The 19,560-nt window shown below is 38.5% G+C and overlaps 1 protein-coding gene across 4 annotated transcripts in view; it reads right to left on the minus strand.

The window, feature by feature from the left end:
- Positions 1 to 443: 443 nt before the first annotated feature.
- Positions 444 to 19,560, minus strand: part of ASXL3 (ASXL transcriptional regulator 3) — a 131,784-nt gene continuing 112,667 nt past the window's right edge. For all 4 annotated transcript variants that reach the window (XM_071554596.1, XM_071554593.1, XM_071554595.1 and 1 more), the window contains 3 exons: positions 19,388 to 19,493; positions 11,709 to 13,650; positions 444 to 9,218 (listed from right to left, as the gene is read on the minus strand). In XM_071554596.1, the coding sequence (XP_071410697.1) occupies positions 5,550 to 9,218; positions 11,709 to 13,650; positions 19,388 to 19,493 (5,717 nt within the window). In that variant the 3' untranslated portion in view covers positions 444 to 5,549. The remainder of the gene's footprint in view (positions 9,219 to 11,708; positions 13,651 to 19,387; positions 19,494 to 19,560) is intronic.

Genomic DNA, 19,560 nt, shown 5'->3' on the forward strand with positions numbered 1-19,560 from the left:
GTTGCCCACCCTGTAACACTTGCACCTGCATCACAGTACTGAAGTACTCAAAGCTCTCTTTGGAGAGCAACATGACGTAAACTTCGTTTGGTTGGTTTGTTTGTTTGTTTCCAGTTTTTATGTTGTTTTGTTTTTTTAAATTTAAATATAATTGATAATTGCTACTTAATTTCTATCCCAGAAAGGCGTCCAGATCTGAAAAGATAAGTGCTTTGAGGAATATAACTTGGGCTGGTTGCCTTTTATGTACCACGGACATTTAATTTCCTCTTCTGTGGGATGGAGAAATAAGGGGATCTGTGCCAGGACGGTTGCTGTTAAGGGCATTCTGGACAGGCTGCAGAACAGAGGCAAAGCAATAAATTACACCCAGCATTAACTATCCAAAGCAATACAATCACTTTCATCCACAAACTATTCTACTTACAACAACTTAATATACAACACCTAGTTTTATTTTACTCATATAAGATTAATACTTGAATTACATCAGAAGTCATTCAAACTATGTCTTACATCATCATAATTGTAAAATCCTTTACAAAGGGCTGATTTTTCTCGCACATTTCTAGTTCATCAACCTGTACATACACAATGGACGTGCACAAGCAGGATCTCCTGCCTAAGGCACTGAACATAAAATAAATAAACAAATGACAAATATTATTTTATCTCTTTATTTTTTTTTCCAGAATATTTTAATATTGAAGCCCAAGTTGTTATTTTCAAGGGATAGGGAAGGGGGAAAGGGAGAAGGGTTATGAAGACAAATTATTTTATTCAATTTATGGTTTTGTGAATGGTCATTTCTGTAGGCAACAAAAGGTTGTTTTCTTAAAAAAAAAAAAAACCAACAAAAACCCCGAACAGCACCATTAAAGAAAGCATGATCCCTGAATTCTAAATAAAACACTGTCTTGAAACAAAAAAAATTGCTAAAATGCTTGTTTCACCCAGTCACACCTAGTGGAGTAACAAAGCTAAGCATAACAGCATTAAACTGTAGCAATCTTGCTGAAACCAACTACACCCCCTTCTGAAGATTCAGAGAACCACTTTCCAAGCTTGTCCTGTGGGAATAATATTTTCTTTGGTAGAGGACTGAAGGAGGGTTTTCACTGAATGTGGATAGAAAAGATATCTATGCACGTTAAGGATCTCCCCAATAAATCTGTATTTCTCATGCATGTTAGGTACGAGTGGATTTCACATTGCTGTTATACTGCAGGAGTAATACTGCCCTATAAAGGCATAGAATGGCTAGTGTTGAACAGATGTAAACATTCAGAATACTGACAAAAAGAAATACATACACACAAAAAACCCTGTACTGAAAATGTGAATCAAATTAAGTTTCCGTAAAGCAGAAAAAATATTTTACAGCAGTACAAGAGAATTATGGCAACAAAGTAAAGCACTTTTCTTGTAACATTCATGAACAGTACAAATACAACAAAGTTATTCTACAGACTAAATTATTCTTTAACTATCAAATATAGTACAAAGCGAAATATTATGTGCTATAAAAGAAGCAGCTCCTTAAATTAGACTAAAAAATGCTTTTTTTTCCTTTTAGTTGGTTTTACAGTGACAAAGCATGACCGAAGACAACAGGATTTCATAGATTCAGAAACATTTAGCCGCACAGGTCCATGATAAATCCACTGAATATTACGTTGCTTCCCCCAGTGTTGTGCAGAGCCACAGATGAACTACTGCGCTGCTGCCAGGAGACTGCAGAAGTCATTCAGTGTTCAGAGCAGGGCCCTTCATGTGTGTCAGCTAAAATGATCCCTTTCTGCAACACTTCTCAGCTCATCTTGAGGGTTTATCCCGGTACTTCACCACACCTTGGAGAAACTGCTAAACCAGAGGCTACAATAACGATTCTGAAATTGTGCGTGTGTTCATAGAGGGAACGGGGTGCAGCATAAGGTAATTTTATTTCAGAAATTGCATTATAAAGCACCATATGCACCAGCTTAAAAACTGTGCAAGGAATTGCAGGGCCCTGAAAAACCATCTACACGTTCTGTGGCTTACCCTGACAACATGCACCACCCTCAAGAAGAAAGTCTATAGAACAGAGAATATGCCTTTCACTTTATGGCTCAACCTTTATTTTTGTCTTTTAAATGCTATTTTATGTCCTAGATCTCAGCAGATAAATAAAATGCAAACAGGGAGCATCCAGTTCACCATTTCTTAATTAATTTCTTTTAACATTATTTCAAAGGGAGTTTCTGTCTGAAAAATTATTTCAGAACAGAAACACACAAACACACTCACAGCAAATGCCCTAACATTATCTGCATAACTCACAGGTATGCAAATAAAACAATAAAGAGGGATAAAAGAAAAAAAGTGTTTCTCCCTCTCACCCAAAAGTGCTGCTCCAGGGGTAGGAGTGGGGGAAAAATTTTGGAATTTAAAAAAAGGTAAATTATACATGCTGGACACTGGGACACATATGTACGTACACACAAACACAGAGCAGTGTGTTGTTTTCTTTCACCACTTTTCAGTGCATAAACTATTAACACCCCACGGTGCAAACTGCATGGTCATTAAAAAATATGATGACATAGGGCTTGAAACCTGAACAATTAAACAAACAAACAAACAAAAAAGTCATTCCAAATTAACCAGATTGGGTTTTTATTGAGGATCTAATGTCACTCTCTCCTATGCATTTGTGTGATACCAGGATCCAAGGAAGGTTTTCAGTCACACTAGGGTTCAGTCAGGCTCTCATATTACTGTTTGGTTTTGGGCATTTTAATACCCTAAACCTAATCTGTAACAACACTTCACCACTGTTGCTAACTAACTGGCCGAATTTATTCCTGGTGCAACTCCAATGACTCAGGAATGAAAGGACTGGAACTGCACTAAGGAAGAGTTTGGTCAGTTGTGTAATATAACATAGCACCATCCAGTCCAATGCCATTTTAAATAACATTTTATGATGACCTCACACATGCAAGTTGCAATCCTGATACAAAAATGACAATATGACATGAATGACTCACCTACCACATCAGTCACTCTCTTACCCTTTGAATAAAGTAAAACTGTTTTGTGGTGGGCATTTATTTCTGTATTATGGCAGTCAATACAAGAACTATTTCAAGATGCAAGTACAAACAAATATCAACTTATGTGCTGTGGACAGGAAAACCTGAGCTAGAAATAAAGATTCCCAGCAGGCTTATATAAACATAGGTAAATAGAAGTCTAAGACTGGTTGCTCTCTCTTTTTTTTTTTTTTAAATAGAAGTATCCTACCTCTACCGAGTATAAATACAATGCAATACAATTCCAATACAAAGGCTCCTCAAACATGAATTTGATATGCATTAACTGACTACACTCATGCTTACTCATGAGTATGTCCCCACTGCTGTTTTGTCAGCAGCTGGCATAGGACTGGATGCTAATTTTCTTATGGTTACTTTAAGGTTTTTGCTTGGCTGGCTTATTTTCCCACCAGAAGACCTGAAAGTGCTGAGAAGCCATTCCTTAGTTCCTATGTCACATTAAGGAGCACTTTTGTATAGAAAAAATATATTATTGTATCAGCAACAAATTTTTTAGTTATTACAAATGGCCTTTGTACCCCACACAGTGTCAAAAATAATATTGATATGTTGCTAATTACAATAGAAGAGAACATCAAGGTGCACCATAGAGCTTCCTATGACAGGAATGTATGTTGTAGATATTCCAGCTCACTTTTAAGACAATAAACGGCATTTATCATGTTTGTGAAAATGGTTCCACGAGAAAATAAATGTGGTTCCTCTGTTCAGTAGAACCTCACTAATACACACACAAGTCATGGAGATTGGTTAAAGCTGATGAGTAAGTATGAAATTATCAGATAAAAAAAGGATAATGTAAAATGCAGTATACTTTTCATTTGGCAAATGCAGTCCTAGCAGTCACATTAATACTTCAGAATGCAACAGTAAATGCATGACGAAATCCAAGCAGCGTTACATTTCACACATTTTTACTACACTGCTCTTAAAACTGTGGAAGGAAAATCAGTTTTTGTGAGCAGGCTCTAGTGTCTTTGTATTAGTGAGGTTCTACTGTAATGGTAAAAAGAGTTTTTCTCTCTGATGCTGACGTTTGAGCAGACCCAACCACATACTGTCAGATGGATGACTTGCACTCCATGTTTTATGTTTTTGAAGTGAGAGTGAAAAAACCCCAAGGTGTTTTCATCTCCCCAGCAACTGCATGTGCTTTATCCCTTTATAATATTTTCCTTTTAGGTGAATAGGGCCCGAAATTACGATTTTTCTTCTTTGCTGTTATAGTGGTTAGTGCATCTGGAATGCAGCTCTAGTCCTGAATGTAAATACAGTACTGGATAAATACTGAAGGTTACTTAAAGATGCAGTATCCCTTTTAAAAACACATTTTGCTTCCAAATTTCTAAAAGGGTCTAAATTCCTTTGAGAAAAAAATAAAAAACCCTCAGTGTTGTAAATAATTCTAAGAACTACTTTAAATGGCAAAACTCTGAGATGTTACTTAAATAGAATAACTCACATAAGAGGAAAAAGAACTGATATTGTAACATTCAAACAACATGCAATTAAAATCTTTCCTTATTATTCATCAGGCTAAAACCTCAAGAACCAATTACATAAGTCTGATCATATATATATCAATATATTTAGGACTGGCAAACTTAGTGAACAGATTAGAGAGAGAAATACAAATAAAGACCACAAAAGTGGGAAACAGGAAAACAGGTTTATATACCCCAGCAGAGACGTTACTATATCCAGACTCTACTGAAGCCAATGTGATTCCAGTGTTGGCCCCACTAACCCATTGCATATACAAATTTTTCTCAAGGAATCAACCAGAAGAGATGATGATTAAGATTTGAGTTCCACAGTCCTTGGCAGGCACATAAAGAAACTCCTCTAAAAACCTAAGTCCTTGTTTTTGTTGGGTGAAATGACTGTATTTTATCCTTATATAGTGAATGACAATTGAAGAAAACAATCTTATCAGCAGAAAAACTGCAAATTGACATAGAAGCTAAGATGGCCAATACTCCACACCATGTCACCATCCCACTCAAAACAGTTGCTATTCAGTGTTATTCATTCTGCATAGTTACTCCACTTCTTAGAATGCAATTCTTCCACTGATCTTTAACCTGCAGCTTGTATCAACTATCAACAAGTGGAGAAAAAATGTGCTGCACTTTGTGCAAATAAATAGAAGCTATGAATGACATGCATTAATGCCTTTTTTTTATTAGCACAGCAAGAGAGCTCATAGAAACTTCAGTATCAATGCTATCTTTTTTTAACTACTTCTACAGGTTTCTTCTTCTTCCCAGAAAATGGCACTCAGGTAGGAATAACTAAATTCTGAAAGCACCACGTAGAAGAAAAAAAAAATTAAAAAAATCAATCCACTAATTGCTAACTGTTAGTGGCCCGAACTGTTCCAATTTCTCTGTTCCTTTGTCCTGCTCTCCCATGCTGATAAGGGATACTGCATCTTTGATTCAGCTCCTACCGCACAACGAGACAAGCTACACAGAGTTTGGAAGGCCCTATGCAGTCATCATGACAGAAGGCTCCACAGCCTTTGCACACGATCATGGCTTTCAGCCTGCAAGAGCATTTCAGTTCCAGTTCATCGGCATTGCTGCTGTCAGCAAATTTCTGAACTGGGATCTGTGTGTTCTGGTTAGACAGGCCTGTGGCAGTGTTTGAGCCACTTCCTAAAATCCCAATTGATTTCTCAATTGCAGATGCTGCCCTTTTGAAGCTTGTGCTACCGAAATGTATTGTTGGATAATTTCCACAGAGCTGCTGCTGCTGCTGTGGGTGCTGCGTCTGTATTTTCTGACCAGTATGTTGAGTAAAAGGCTTCTGTGGCTCAGAAAGTAAATAGGAAGAGAAATCTGCATTTTTTAATGCAAATGCTTTTAACTGTTCTTTCACTTCATTCTGATCGTAGGAAGCTTGTTTCATGCCCAGTTCGCAGCTGCTGCTTAAACCCTCCTCAAAAGAAATAGGTTCAGATTTTATATTGCTACAGATGCTTGCTGGCTGAGGCCAACTAAGTCTTTTAGTGGTTTCCATAGTAACTGTCGATTGTTTTTGATCAGAAGGGACTTCTGCATTTGGGTGAGGAGGGGGAGGAGGTGGCAGGGGTGGAGGGGGAGCAGGGGGATGCACTAATGTTTTACTCTGGAGAGTCTGAGAGGCACTGGCAATGTCATCACCTTCCTTAATCTGAATATTAGGGGAAAACACAGTTCCTAGCCTCAGCTGGTGAGCTGCTGTAGAAATATTCACATCTCCCAAGCCCTTCTGTTCCAGCTGTCTGCTAAAAGCAAATGTGTTGCAGCCAGGTGGGCCTTTTGAAGTAGTTTGCAACAAAGCTGCCGTAGGAATGGGGCCTCTTGCAGCCATGGACATTTGGTAAAAATGCTGTCTATGTGAGGTACTAGCTTCTGCATGAAAGCTGCCATTTTTATCAACGTGAAATAAGCTCTGCTGGAAACTGCATGAAGGCAATGGCCTCTTCTGCTGCTTGATCTCTGGGCTGTGAGCAATTCGGCTCTGAATGGTGTGTTTGTTCAGCCACTCCTGCTTAAATGGCTGTCCATGCCCTAGCTGATTCATGCTGGAACTAATTATACAAGGAGCCACTTTAACATCTGTGTCCATTGACACCTTCCCAGGCTCACATTTAATTTGAGCATGTTCCCCTATAGTCCTGGCCATCCTCTTTTTCGGATGGTTTTCACGCTTTCTGATTTGTAGTGGGGCTATGCTGCCTGCTGGAAATCCTTTACCATCTGGATTAGGAGAGTTGGAAGCATGTTCAACAATATTTCTCTCGGACACTGCTGTTTTACATACTGAGGTAGTTTGCAAAGGCAAGGGAAGCCTGTTAATTTCTAGTTTGGCTCCTGATCTGGGCTGCGGCAGCACTTTCTCTAAAGGCAGATTGCCTTGCAGTAACTGTGTCACTAAAGGATTGTTGGCCTCCACTGACGACAAGCGACAGCTAGAGCCCCCAGCACTTGTAACTCTCTTCAGGGTTTCTGTTGTCAGGGATAGGGAGTCTTCCATGGAGTCCGCAATGGATGTCTTGGAGGTCTGAGGTGGCTGCATATTCGTGTTTATTTGTGCAGTCTGGACAGGCATTTCAGGTCCTGTAAAATCCTCAGTGTCCATCCTGAAGCACTTGTCAGACTCATTAGGTTCTGACTTAAGAGGAACAGCAATGCTCGTCAAAAGACTCCTGGATTTCAGTTCTGACATTTGTGTGTAACTGGAAGGTTCAGTTTTGACATTTTTCAAGCAGTTTTGCTCTGCATATTCCTTATGCTTACTAGAGGAAATATGGCTGACCACTGGCTGGTCTGTATTCATTGCCTCTTCATCATGCCAACAAATTCTGTTGTTAGTGTTATACTGATTGACACAGGCAGCATTTGCTTCATTTTTCAGTGCTGAAGGACCTCTTAATTGCTCAGGAAAACCTTGGCTGCGAGTAACCACCTCAATTATTTTATCTTGAGAAGCAAGAGGCACTTCTCGAAGACTTGAACAACCTGCCTGCAAGTTCTTGCTGTCTTGCTTTGTTGTACTGGTGATAAAGCTGGAACTGTGCTCAAGGTTTTCATTAGAGACTACTTCAGGCCTGCTTATGACAGACACCTGAGAACAGGCTATACTTTGTAAGGCAGCTTCTGTCCTTACAGGTCTGCTCTGCAGGTCAATGCTGTTTTCTGTGTTTTCAATAGAAGAAGAAAGCGACAGACTGGAATTCTGATTTGTAGTGTGGTCAACAATGACTTTGCAAGGTATAGACCTATTCATGGCAGTTTGTGTAAAGCTCAGTGGCTGAGATTTACCAGGGAGATCCATCAGATTTCGTGCTCCAGAGCTTTTTTCTAAGAGATCGGCGTTCAGTTTAGTAGTGTTATCATAAGAGCTTATGGTCACCATGTTACCAGTAAACATTGAAATGGGTGGCCCTGCAACAGAATCTGCAGCTGCAAGGGCCTCACTGCAACTTAAAGCTGACCTGACGGTAGTTTGAATGGAGACAGCGCTCTGCTCGTTACACCCGGTTATGGCTATCTTATCAGAAGGAAACCTGTTGGCAGCCCCCACTGGGGGAATCAGTACAGAACTACCAGAGAGATGGTTTGGCAAATTACTTGCCATAGATGAAGCTGGCACAGTGGCATAATGACTGGAGACTGTGTTATTCACATTGCTACTTGGTAGCGGCAACCTTTTGTCATCGATGGCATTTGGTAAGACCATGCTGTCTATGGAGACTGGTACATTACTGTTATCAACACATTTTGGTCCAACAGTTATGCATGGAGTATCAGCCCCTTGGATGGTTTTCAGCATATTTATATTACAAGCTGAAACTGCTGTGTTTGCGCTGTCAACAGACATTAACACAGAGGATTTATCAACAGAACTTGCAAAAGAAAGTTCTTTAATTGCACCAGACATAGCAGTGCTGCAAACACACACAGAGACTGAACTTTTATTATAAAGCACTGGCACACTGTTACTTTCAGTAGAGGTAGATGAAATAATTTTCTCACACAATTGTGTCACAGGTATATTTTCATCAGAACTGTGCACAGGTATCTCAGTAGCAGTTTCTGGTAATGTAGCTGTATTAAGGGACTGCTGCAATGAAGTGGTGTTCTCACGGTGATGAGCAGACTTGTTGCTAGGGGACCTGCAGTTAGGATTAACTATAATGACACCAGTAGAACCTTCAATCTTTGTGTCAGCAGACATTGGTATCTCCAGAGATGAGGTACTTTCCTTTGAGCTGAACTGTGACTTTGATTCTTTATTAGTCTGGAGTAAATGAGCTCTGGCTTGATGCTTTGCAAATAGCTTGGCCTTTGTTTGCTCCTTGATGTGTGCCAGTGTTCTTGTCTTTCCACCTTCGCATGGGGTCCCCATTGCTCCAGAGACTATGCTTGCAGCTGCTGCCACGGCTGCTGCAGCTGCAGCTTCTCTCTGGGCTCTTGCTTGCTGAGCTCTTGCTTTGATATCTGCCAGAGTTCTAGCCCCAGTATTTCTCCCACTGCTGACTGATGTACTTGGGGAAACTCGAGGTTCCGGTTTAGAAACAGGTTGGCTCTTGATGATAAAAGGTGGTCCAATTTTTGAAAGCTGAATCTAAAGGAAGAAAAAAAACCCCAGTAATTTGCATGAGATCATCGATTCACTAAAATAATCAGCTGTCTTTTAAAGGGTCAGAGAAAGGTAACAAAGGAAACTACTGTTCAGTGCAGCTCAACAGAAAAATGCTAGAAATTAATGATATTTACGCTTCAATACTTTATTGTCCTTCAGCATGAATAACTGACACCTGTACTAGCCTTCTCACACTGATCCTTCTGACAGGAAGAAAGACTGAATGGGATGACAACATCATGCTTATCTGATACAATTTGTCAGACCTGTTTCATACGCAGTGCATCTAACTGAGAAGACCAACGAGCCTCTTTTAATGGTACTGGAAAAGAGCCTACAACTAAGCACTTCCTGCAAATGTGTGAAAAAATATTGATCATGTAATGCTTTTCTCCTTGGTTTCTGATGATTAAGACACTAGGAATAGGCTGTGTTTTGCTTATATAAACTAGACAACAAATTTTGCCTTCAGACAGGATGTAGTGGTGCCTCCACTGAGTCTGTTTTCCAAGTTCCATCCCAGAGTACTTCAGATCAGTGGTATAAAAGAAGTGAGTCACTAAAGGATGCACATTTCCCTTCCTCACTCGCAATTTTAAGGGACTTGCTTTAGTAAATCCCTGGGATAACTCCTACACTACTCCATTTCAAAAATGAAATCCTCAAACTCGTAAATATTAAAATCAAAATATTAAAATTTTAAATACCTAGCAGTTTAAGCACAATAACAACCTGTAAAATCACTGGAATTACTAGGATGTTTTCAATTAGTCTTATCTGTTTTCAGGATTAGAGATAGGAGTCTTCAAACCACTTTATAACTCTCTCACTCAGAATACAAGGATGGCAAAAAAATAATTTTCTTAAAAGGACATATATTTACTGGCTGTATGAAGCAATAGGACTTAGTACTTAATGCTGTGACTTATCTTCTGAAAGGAACTGAGAAGAAAACTAGGTAATATTTGTAGCAAAGAAGTAATGGGATATGATGAGAAGTGACAGCCATATAGCAGAATGACTTAGAAGAACTGGGGTTCTTTCTCTTTTAATAACATAGGATAGGGGTTTGTTGGTGAGATGACACAAGAGCCAAATATTTGTTGCACAAAAAATGTACTAGAATTCATTGTCCAAAATTCTTAAAAACACTTTGCTTTCTATTTCAGCACTAACTCTTTTCAGTTTCCATTTTGCATTACCAGAAGTGCTAGAACTCTAAGTGCTTGATTATTTTTATTACTATTATTAATTATTATTATTAATAATAATAATTATTATTATTATTGTCATGAACTTTTTTATTCTCCAGTGATCTATTTTCCTTTGTGTTTAGAGAGTTATTAGAATTTATTACACTAGATAGATATCTTTCAAATATGAAAGAATATCACTAAACTCAGAGTGGGGCTAATTTCCAATTGCATCACTGCTCATAAAAATAAATTAGTTGAAATATGCTTCTGCACTAGTGATTAAAGGAGTTAGCCTATTTGCCCTCCTGGCCATATTAACAATGTTCAGTGACTGCAGCAGTTAAAAATAAATGTAGAAAAGGGCATTTCGGAATAATCAGGAACTAGTAATGCAAAGTCAATGGCTTAATTTCAGTAAAATGGATCTTAAACTTGGCTGATGTCATCATGTACAAAATTAAAAGGGTCAAAACACTGAGCCTATATATAACTAAATCTATAGAACTCTCTGTTAAGAAAAAACTCCTTTAAATTGCAATATCCTCTCTTACATATAGTAGAATGATACACATAAATAAATCTATAGAACTCTCTGTTAAGAAAAAACTCCTTTAAATTGCAATATCCTCTCTTACATATAGTAGAATGATACACATAACAGTGTTTGTTTAGTTGGTGCACTTTTTTTACCTTCTGCTTTGCCATTAACTGAGATATCTATGAATATATCAATCAGACACTTCCCTGATAGTTAGGTCTCCGTTTCCTGTTAATTCTACAAGGAAATCTTATATTTCAGCCTATCCCAATCCTTGGGCTTGTAAAGGGATCTTCAGCTACTCTGAGTCTAGGTTTACTTGCTCGATTAAGGTGCTGGTTGTTTTTACATGCATTGGTTACAGTAACAGAGTTATTATTCATGCTTGCTGGAGAAGACATCCACAGGAGAACAAGCAGATAACACAGTCGGCAATTTGAAAAAAGTGGAGTGCTGTGCGAATGATGGGGAAGCTCTTGAATTGCATTAAGCCACAGAGCCTAGAAAACTTCCCTGCACAAAAAATCAATTTTGGCATAAAGACCCTGACTGAACAACTATAGGTATATTTATATCAGAAGTAATTTGGTATGGTAGAAATGTAATAGTAAAGCAAAACCATCAGTACTAACACCCCTTATACCTCCACAAAAAAAATGTACCATTCACTGTGTATGCAGTTAGGAGGGAGATAACAAGCCTTTATTTTCCATGTACCCTGTTTATTCATTACTTTACCTTAAGGGGTGGAACTCTGGGTTCCTCTCTGGGTGGCTGTTCTTTATCAGACGGACTCGTTGATGAAGCACTACGGTTAGGCTGTTCATCATCTATTCTAGCTCTCTTCTCCTTGCAGATTCCAAAACTGTGCTGTTCTGCTGTTTTCCTCTTTGGGATCTCTGGGTCTCTACTTTCATTCCTTGCTTCTGGTGATTTTGTGGGTTCTAGTGACTTGGAAGAATGTGAACTCTCTAGACGACTTTGGGTGCTGCCTGTTAGCTTATGAGATTTACTTCTGCACACTTCAGAGAATGCAGTTTTCTCTAGAGATGAGGTATATAGTTTATCATGTGATTTTGATGGAAGCAATTCAATATTTTTGCCAACTGATCCTTCTGATGAGACAGGTACCTCTGAAGGCAAGAGTGCACCTTTCTTGTCACCTTTTTGCTGAACATTGTGATTTTTATTTTTGATCACCTCTGGAGACGTGTGTTCTGGAATGGATGTAATGTAAGATTTCTCAGTTTCAGAATGTGATTTACATGGCTGATAACTGAGGTTTTTGCTTTGGGGTTCTTCCAATACTGAAGTATCAGGTATAATTGCTAATGGACTAACTTTCATATTTTCAGGGGCACTCTGATGTTGCTTTGGCTGAACAAGTTTCTCTTCTTGAACCCCCTTAGGAATGGCAGAGGTTTCTTCTTTCAAATTGGGAAGGGAGTCTTCCAACAAACACGGTGATTTCCTTTGTTGAAGAGTAAGTCTTTCATTGCTTGCAGAATTAGAAACTGGAGATATCTCTGATGGAAGAGGCAAATTATTTGTCACATATGTTTCAGATGTTAGAAGAACAGAAGATACTGAAGATGTTTCTGATGTTAAAGGCAAATCAGACATTGGAGATGTTTCTGATGTTAAAGGTAAGTTAGAAGCTGGTGATGCCTCTGATGTTAAAGGTAAATTTGACATCAGAGATGCTTCTGAAGTTACAGGAGAGGTGGACATTAGAGAGATTTCTGACATTAAAGGTGTGTGCAAGTTGTCATCACTGGCCTTTTGCTGAATATCACCTTCAATGTTTTCAGTGCTGGACACTTCAGATGAGCAAGCCGTTTCAAGAGATGCTGGAGTACAGGGCTCCTCTGAAGTCGACTGAGTGTCTCCTCCAGGAGAGGTAATACAAACTTCTGGACTTCCAGAGGAAAAGGAAGTTTCAGAAATACAAGCATTCTCAGACAACGGTTCCTCAGGGTCGCTATGAAGCTCCATATCCACTGTAATGCCTCCACCACTGAACAAGGAGTCTTCCAGAGCAGCATTTTGTGTTTCTGGCACAATTAGCTCTTTTGCAGACTCAGAATCCTTCTCTGCTGTACTGCTGACAGAGTTTGTAGATGAAGCTGAACATGCTGGTGATATGCAATCCTCCAGCTGATCTGTCATAACTGACATTTCCTCCTGAGGGCATTCTGACTTCAACTCCACTTTAATTTCAATGTGAGATACAGTATCAGTTACATCATTCATCATGACACAGGACTCAGTGCTGTCTGCAAGCTTTACTGCCTCTGTTTCCTCATTTGTAGCAGCTGGACTTACAGACTCCTCAGAAAAGTCATGTTCTGGTTTATGATTCTCCTCTTGGCATTCACAAATACTTGTCTCAACCTCTTCAGCAATTTCCTCCTGAATGATTGAGTCTTCAGGTATCAGTATATCCTCAGAGTCTGCGGTTAGATCCTTGACAGGAACCTGTTCCATACTACAAACAGATGGACTATAATCTCTTTCTGGTAAAGGTGGAATTTTAGCACCTTTCTCTTCTTGATCCTCAAAGGTTGCTTGCTTATAAGGACCAGGTGTGCCAGAAGATCCACACAAAGAATTGTTTTCATCTTCATCATTGTTCTGCACTGCAGTGAGTTTCATTGATTCCCCTCTTGACATTCCCAATCTAAATAAAAACACACAAATTAAAAAACGTGTTTTCAGCACAGATAGGATAAGGGAATCAGATCACCTTTCCCACCCGCATCTTTTACTTACAAAAAAGACATATTTTCTAGTTTAAAACACTGTTTTGCTTAAGTAGTGGCTGACTAATTTATATGCGGTTTTATATATTTTGGAAACCAATTACTCAGATTTTCTTACAAGTGTTAAAAAACATGAATATTTTTTAAATTAGCAATCTATTATTAATTATTTAACTACTTAGCACCTGAATGAAACAAAAAAGTAAGCTACACAGATTCACTACTATTCATACCCTGTTTAAATTTCTGTGTTTGTTTTTTGTTTAGGTTTGTGGGTTTTTGGGTTTTTTAATAGCAGCATAACAATGCAACACTCATACAGCACACATTGCAGGGTAAATGCAGAATTTTATCTTCTTCTAGCAGTAATAGTTCTAAAGGAATTCCCACTTTGCCTCCTACACCTGCTTTTAGAGTCAATACAGCCCGCAATATGACAGAAGTTTAACATTCTCACATTTTTATAATCTCTGCATTTATTCTCTGGGATGAAGAGCAAAGGGACTATTCTCAGTATATTTCTTAAGATTTTCTTACTTTTGGTCCTGAAAATAACCAGTCTAAAAAGTTTTATTACTTTGGCAGAATTTAAAAACCCACAGAAAACCAAAACAAAACTAAAGCCAAGAGCTGAAAAAAAATTCGTTATTTAAAAAAAAGATGTATGTTCTGGTATTCTCATTTCCTTCTAAGGCCAGTGGGAGTACAGGCATTCAGCATCTTTAGTAAGATTTTCCAAGTAGACTTTATGCCTCAACAATTCTATAGCAATAGAAAATATACAAAGGCTTGGTTGGAGGCCTTAAAAGAAATGTCATGGTCTTAAGGATCTTCTAATCTAATAAACAGATACCTGTGATCATTTTAATCAAAAAGTAAAGAATAAAATGTAAATAAGTAAGCACAAAATATTTTCAGAAGTTACGGAAACAAGATGGATTGTTAATGTGCAGCTAGGGAATACAGAGATCACAAAGGCCTGTGCATATGAAAGTATAAACAGGTGAAATACCAAAATCTGCAGTTATGCATTTCTACAACACTCAACAGATGTATTATGTTGACAGCTGTAAACACGAAAAACCCCAAATAAACTCAGCCTGGAACTGGCATCCAAAAAAGAACTGTCAGAGTAATTATTAGTATTGCCTTTTACTAGTTACTTAACATGAACAGTCTCCCTATGCCATCCATAAGCTGAGGAATGATCCTCTACAGAGCAACTCAGAGCAGCAAATTCACATTTCCCACACTGAATGTATTTCAGAAGATGTGTCTTTCCTCTGTAGAGACTATAGGTTGCCCATATAATCTAAGTTTAGGTTATAAGTTTAGGTGAGTAAAGTTAAGTATACTTAGGTTTAGATGAGTAACTTCCTATAATACTCCTTGCATTAAGGAGCAAAAGTTATGACAAAAATGAGGAAAAATGAATCCACTGCATTACTGAAAACTGAATCAGTAGTCTATTTTCTCCAGCTGGCTTACATCATGAAAAGATATTGTCTGACAGTGATCTTTATGGACTGAATATCAGCAAAGGGATGAAGGACAGGATAAAGGTGAATGCAACTGTCACACAGACACTACACAAATACACACATTCTAGTAACATAATGAAGATAAAGAACTGTAATAAAAAAGATATACTAGGATTAAGGCCAGCAGAACATGTGCTAAATCCTAATAGATTTTTTCAGTATTAGAAATACTACTATGTTTAAGACAACACTGCGGTGAAGAAAAATGTCTTCTAAAGAAAAAGTCTCAAGATGACCACGTGTACGGCAATCTCAAATTGCAAGAAAAACAGCTGATCTGTCGTCTTTCTTAGAGAAAAAGACACCCAAAATTTGCAAAACAGCACAAACGTGAGGCTGCAGTAAGCAGCCTTCAGTGAAAGTGCTAAGGGCAGGATTCAACTGATAAAGCACTCAGTCATCCAATAAGAAAACCCCAAACACCTACTCAAGGATATATGAATGTTGATATTCTACTGCTGAGGTAAGTAGTACTGGAGAAAAAAAGGAAAAAATAAAAGAACCAACAAAAAAAGGCAAAAAATCACAACAACAACAAAATCCAAAACCAAAACCAACATCCAAAAATACCCAAACCAAAAAGTTCCAAAGAAACAACCCCCCCAAAAAAACTGAGGATTAAATCAGCAATAAAATTTAGTGTATGTCTACCCCAAATTAAAGCTTTGATTTAGTGAGCTGGTAGTGGTATCCTGACATGTAACTTTCTCAAAGGTGGGAAAATTCTATTGAGACAACAGATTATAACTCTTGCAATCCTGGGGCAACAAGCAAAAAGAGTGTGAATTTCTGGCAACATGTATCAGCTGATCCTAGATAAATGACTGCGGAATAAAGCTTTTGTATTTTGAAGGAAGTCCAGCGAGGAAAAATGAACAAACATGAGGAAACAGAAAGAGAACAAAAATGGATGGAGGTGAACTACAGCTGACAGTGTCATGATAAACTGTCTGGGTACAGATAAGAGCAAACACGAGACACAATGCTAACAGGGAGCAAGCACTGTGAAGTCGTTTAATGCCATGAACTATGGAGTGTAAAAAAATGTTTACAAAGATTCCACATCTATCAATGGCTATTCCCTAAGCATTAGGTGAAAAGTGAATTTGCTTATGGAATATTAGAAGATCAAGTTAGCCAAGGTAAGAGCAAAAATACTACAGTGATTGTAAATGGATCAAGTTAGCCCGTGAGAGAGATTCATTTTGCAGACATTGCATGTGAGGAATAGCTCAAGAAGCTTACAAATTTTGCTCTTTCGGTTGAATCAACATAGCTGAAAAGGGACAAAGCCCAATGATACTGAAAGCTTGTTTAAAAAACAAAGTAAAAAACATGAGGGAATCATGGAATCGTAGGAAGGGACCCACAAGCGTCATTGAGTCTAACACCTGGCCCTGCACAGGACCGCCCCATGAACTTTACACAAGGTGGAAACTACACCACAAACTACCAGTCAGCAAACAAAGAGAATCAGCAAAGTAGATCTGCCTACATAATACCCAGGCAGAAGAGTTGAAGTGAAACAATACAAGTGGGGGAAAGGGCAGGGGGGACCCAATTCAATAAGTTTAGTCAAAATGTAAATTATGTGTAATATGACATTTTGCATAACAATGTTGATGTCAGAAACCTATCAACCCAAAGGACATGTATGACCACAGACTGAGTAATTATCTGCCAACCATTGTAGTGTCCAGCATTCAGGCAGCACGGCAGGACTGCTGGCTCTGCATCTTTCTCTGTGCATGTGAGAGTCATTTGTGACTGAGGAACAGGCTTTAGCTAGACTGAGGTGCTCCTGTGCTGCTGGTGGAAGACCCTGTGCCAATACCCTACATAGCCCTTTCTTCCATGAAAGGTTGGTAACTGACTCTTCTCTTGACATGTAGAATGAAAAGCTGTTATGTTCCTTATCTGAAAATTTAATTAATATTTTTTGATACTAAAGGGATCAGCATCTAGACTAAACTGAGGTCTCAAAGCTGTTTAGTAAGAAATTAAGCACTTTACAATAAGAAAGTCTGCCACCCTAGAATTTCCATTAAATGTATATATAAAGTGGTGTACAAATAGTATGCACACTGAGGGAAAGCACCTAGCAAGGATGTCCAAAATAAAACATTAAAATGGATCTGTCAATTTGTTGCCTTGTTTTCATTACATTTTCCACTGCTCCAAGGCATTGGATTGTGAGAAGTAGCATTGTTACTACAGAAAGATTTTAATTAATGGCCTAATCTTTACATTAATTCCTTGTGGCACATTTGGGTGCATTTGGAGACCTGTCACTAGTGGTGTCCTCCTAAGTTCAATACTGGGCCCAGTATTGTTTAACTTATTCACCAATGACTTGGATGAAGGGGCAGATGCTGCCTCAGCAAGTTCACTGATGACACAAAGCTGGGAGGAGTGGTAGATACTTTAGAGTCCCTGCAACCTTGAGAGGTTGGAGAGACGGGCAGAGAGGAACCTTCTGAAATTCAGCAAAGGAAAGTGGAGGGTCCTGCACCTGGGGAGGAGTAACACCATACGTCTGTAGTGATGTACAGTCCGTTGACGGACCTGCTGGAAAACAGCTCTGTGGAGAAGGACTTGGAGGTCCTGGTGAACAGCAAACTGTCCATGACACAGCAGTGTGCCCTTGTGGACAAGAAGGCCAATGGTATCCTGGAATGCATTCAGGAGAGCATTGCCAGCAGGTTGAGGGCGATTATGCTGCCCCTCTACTTAGCTCTAGGGAGGCCACATCGGGAGTGCCAGTTCTCAGTACAACAGAGACATGGAGCTTCTGAAGCAGTTCCAGTGAAGGGCAAGGTGGTTAAGGGATTGGAGCATCTCTCTTGTGAGGAAAGGCTGAGATAGCTGGGCCTGTTCAGCCTGGACCTCATCAATGTCTCTAAGTATCTGAAGGAAGGGTAACAAGGGAATGGAGCGAGGCTCTTCTTGGTAGTGACAAGCAGCAGGGCAAGAGTTGATGGGCAGAAACTGATGCACAGGATGTTCCACCTAAATATGAGCAAGAAGTTCTTTACAGTGTGAGTGACCCTGCAAGAGACTGGCCAGAGCAGCTGTGGAGTCTCCCTCACTGGACAGATGCAAAAGCTGCCTGTATGCAAATCTGTGCAATGTGCTCTGGGATGATCCTGCTTGAGCAGGGAGGTTGGACCAGATGACTCACTGTGGTCCCTCCCAACCTTATCCATTCTGTGGTTCTGTGATAGAATTAAAACATACTTGAAAATAAATTTAAAAAAATCATTAACCTTTAAATAATTAGTTTACACTTTATAATAAATTCTTAATATTTTTAAAAAGAGAGATGCAATTTTAAATATTGATGAATTAACTTTTAAAAACAATTTTTAAAAGGAAAATTCTTGACTTTTAAGAAGAGGTGCATCTCCTTAAATTTGTTTTAAAAAACATCACAAATATAAAAACTGAATCTTCAGCAGCTGCAGAATGCCATCTCTGTATCTTCATCAGTGAAATTGTGCTGACTCACCCCAATTGTGCACCTGGAGTGATACTATAATTAATTTTAGTCAGTTAAAGGTATTTATTTATTCTTAGGATCTTGCTTCTAAAATTAGATTAGTCACTTAAATTTTCTCTAGCCAATATTTCTTCTATGTCATATATTCTTCACCAGCCAATGGGCCACCTCAGTCAAAAAATAAAAAACACAATTTGATTTTAGAAACTTTGAAACTAGCTTAGAAAAAATAAAATAATTAAAAACATGTTACAGAAATATTGCTACTGGTCTGATTGTCTGTAGAAACTGTATTTATATTCTGCAGGATGAAGAACAGCCTAATGCTATATTTTAAAAGACAATTAAAAAATACTAACATGCCTGGGTCTTGTGTCTTCAGCTCTCTTTGGAATGAATTTTTATGGATGAGTATGACTCTCTGAAAATGCAATTGTAATGCAAATGCAGACACATGGCTATAATTCTACCCACAGCTTCTTGGGGAATGACTGCCCTTGATAACTGCTTTATTAACTTTTACTGCATATAACCATGTTATGTGAAGCATAGAATTATGTTTTCATTTCCTCCTAAAAGAAAATAAAAAATCCTTTTATTTGCTTCAATACTTACTTTTCACCATAAAACCTTTCAAAGAATTTTTCTTTCCAAGGTTCTGTTTTCTTTTCCTTTTCAATCTCTTGTCTGATGCGCAACTGCATTTCTGGCGTAAATTCTCCTAAAAAACAAATACTAACATATTGAATAAAAGTTGCCAAGGATTAGCTTAGTATGGGTCATTATAA

Source organism: Pithys albifrons, chromosome 4, assembly GCF_047495875.1.
Source record: "Pithys albifrons albifrons isolate INPA30051 chromosome 4, PitAlb_v1, whole genome shotgun sequence".
Classification (NCBI taxonomy): domain Eukaryota; kingdom Metazoa; phylum Chordata; class Aves; order Passeriformes; family Thamnophilidae; genus Pithys; species Pithys albifrons.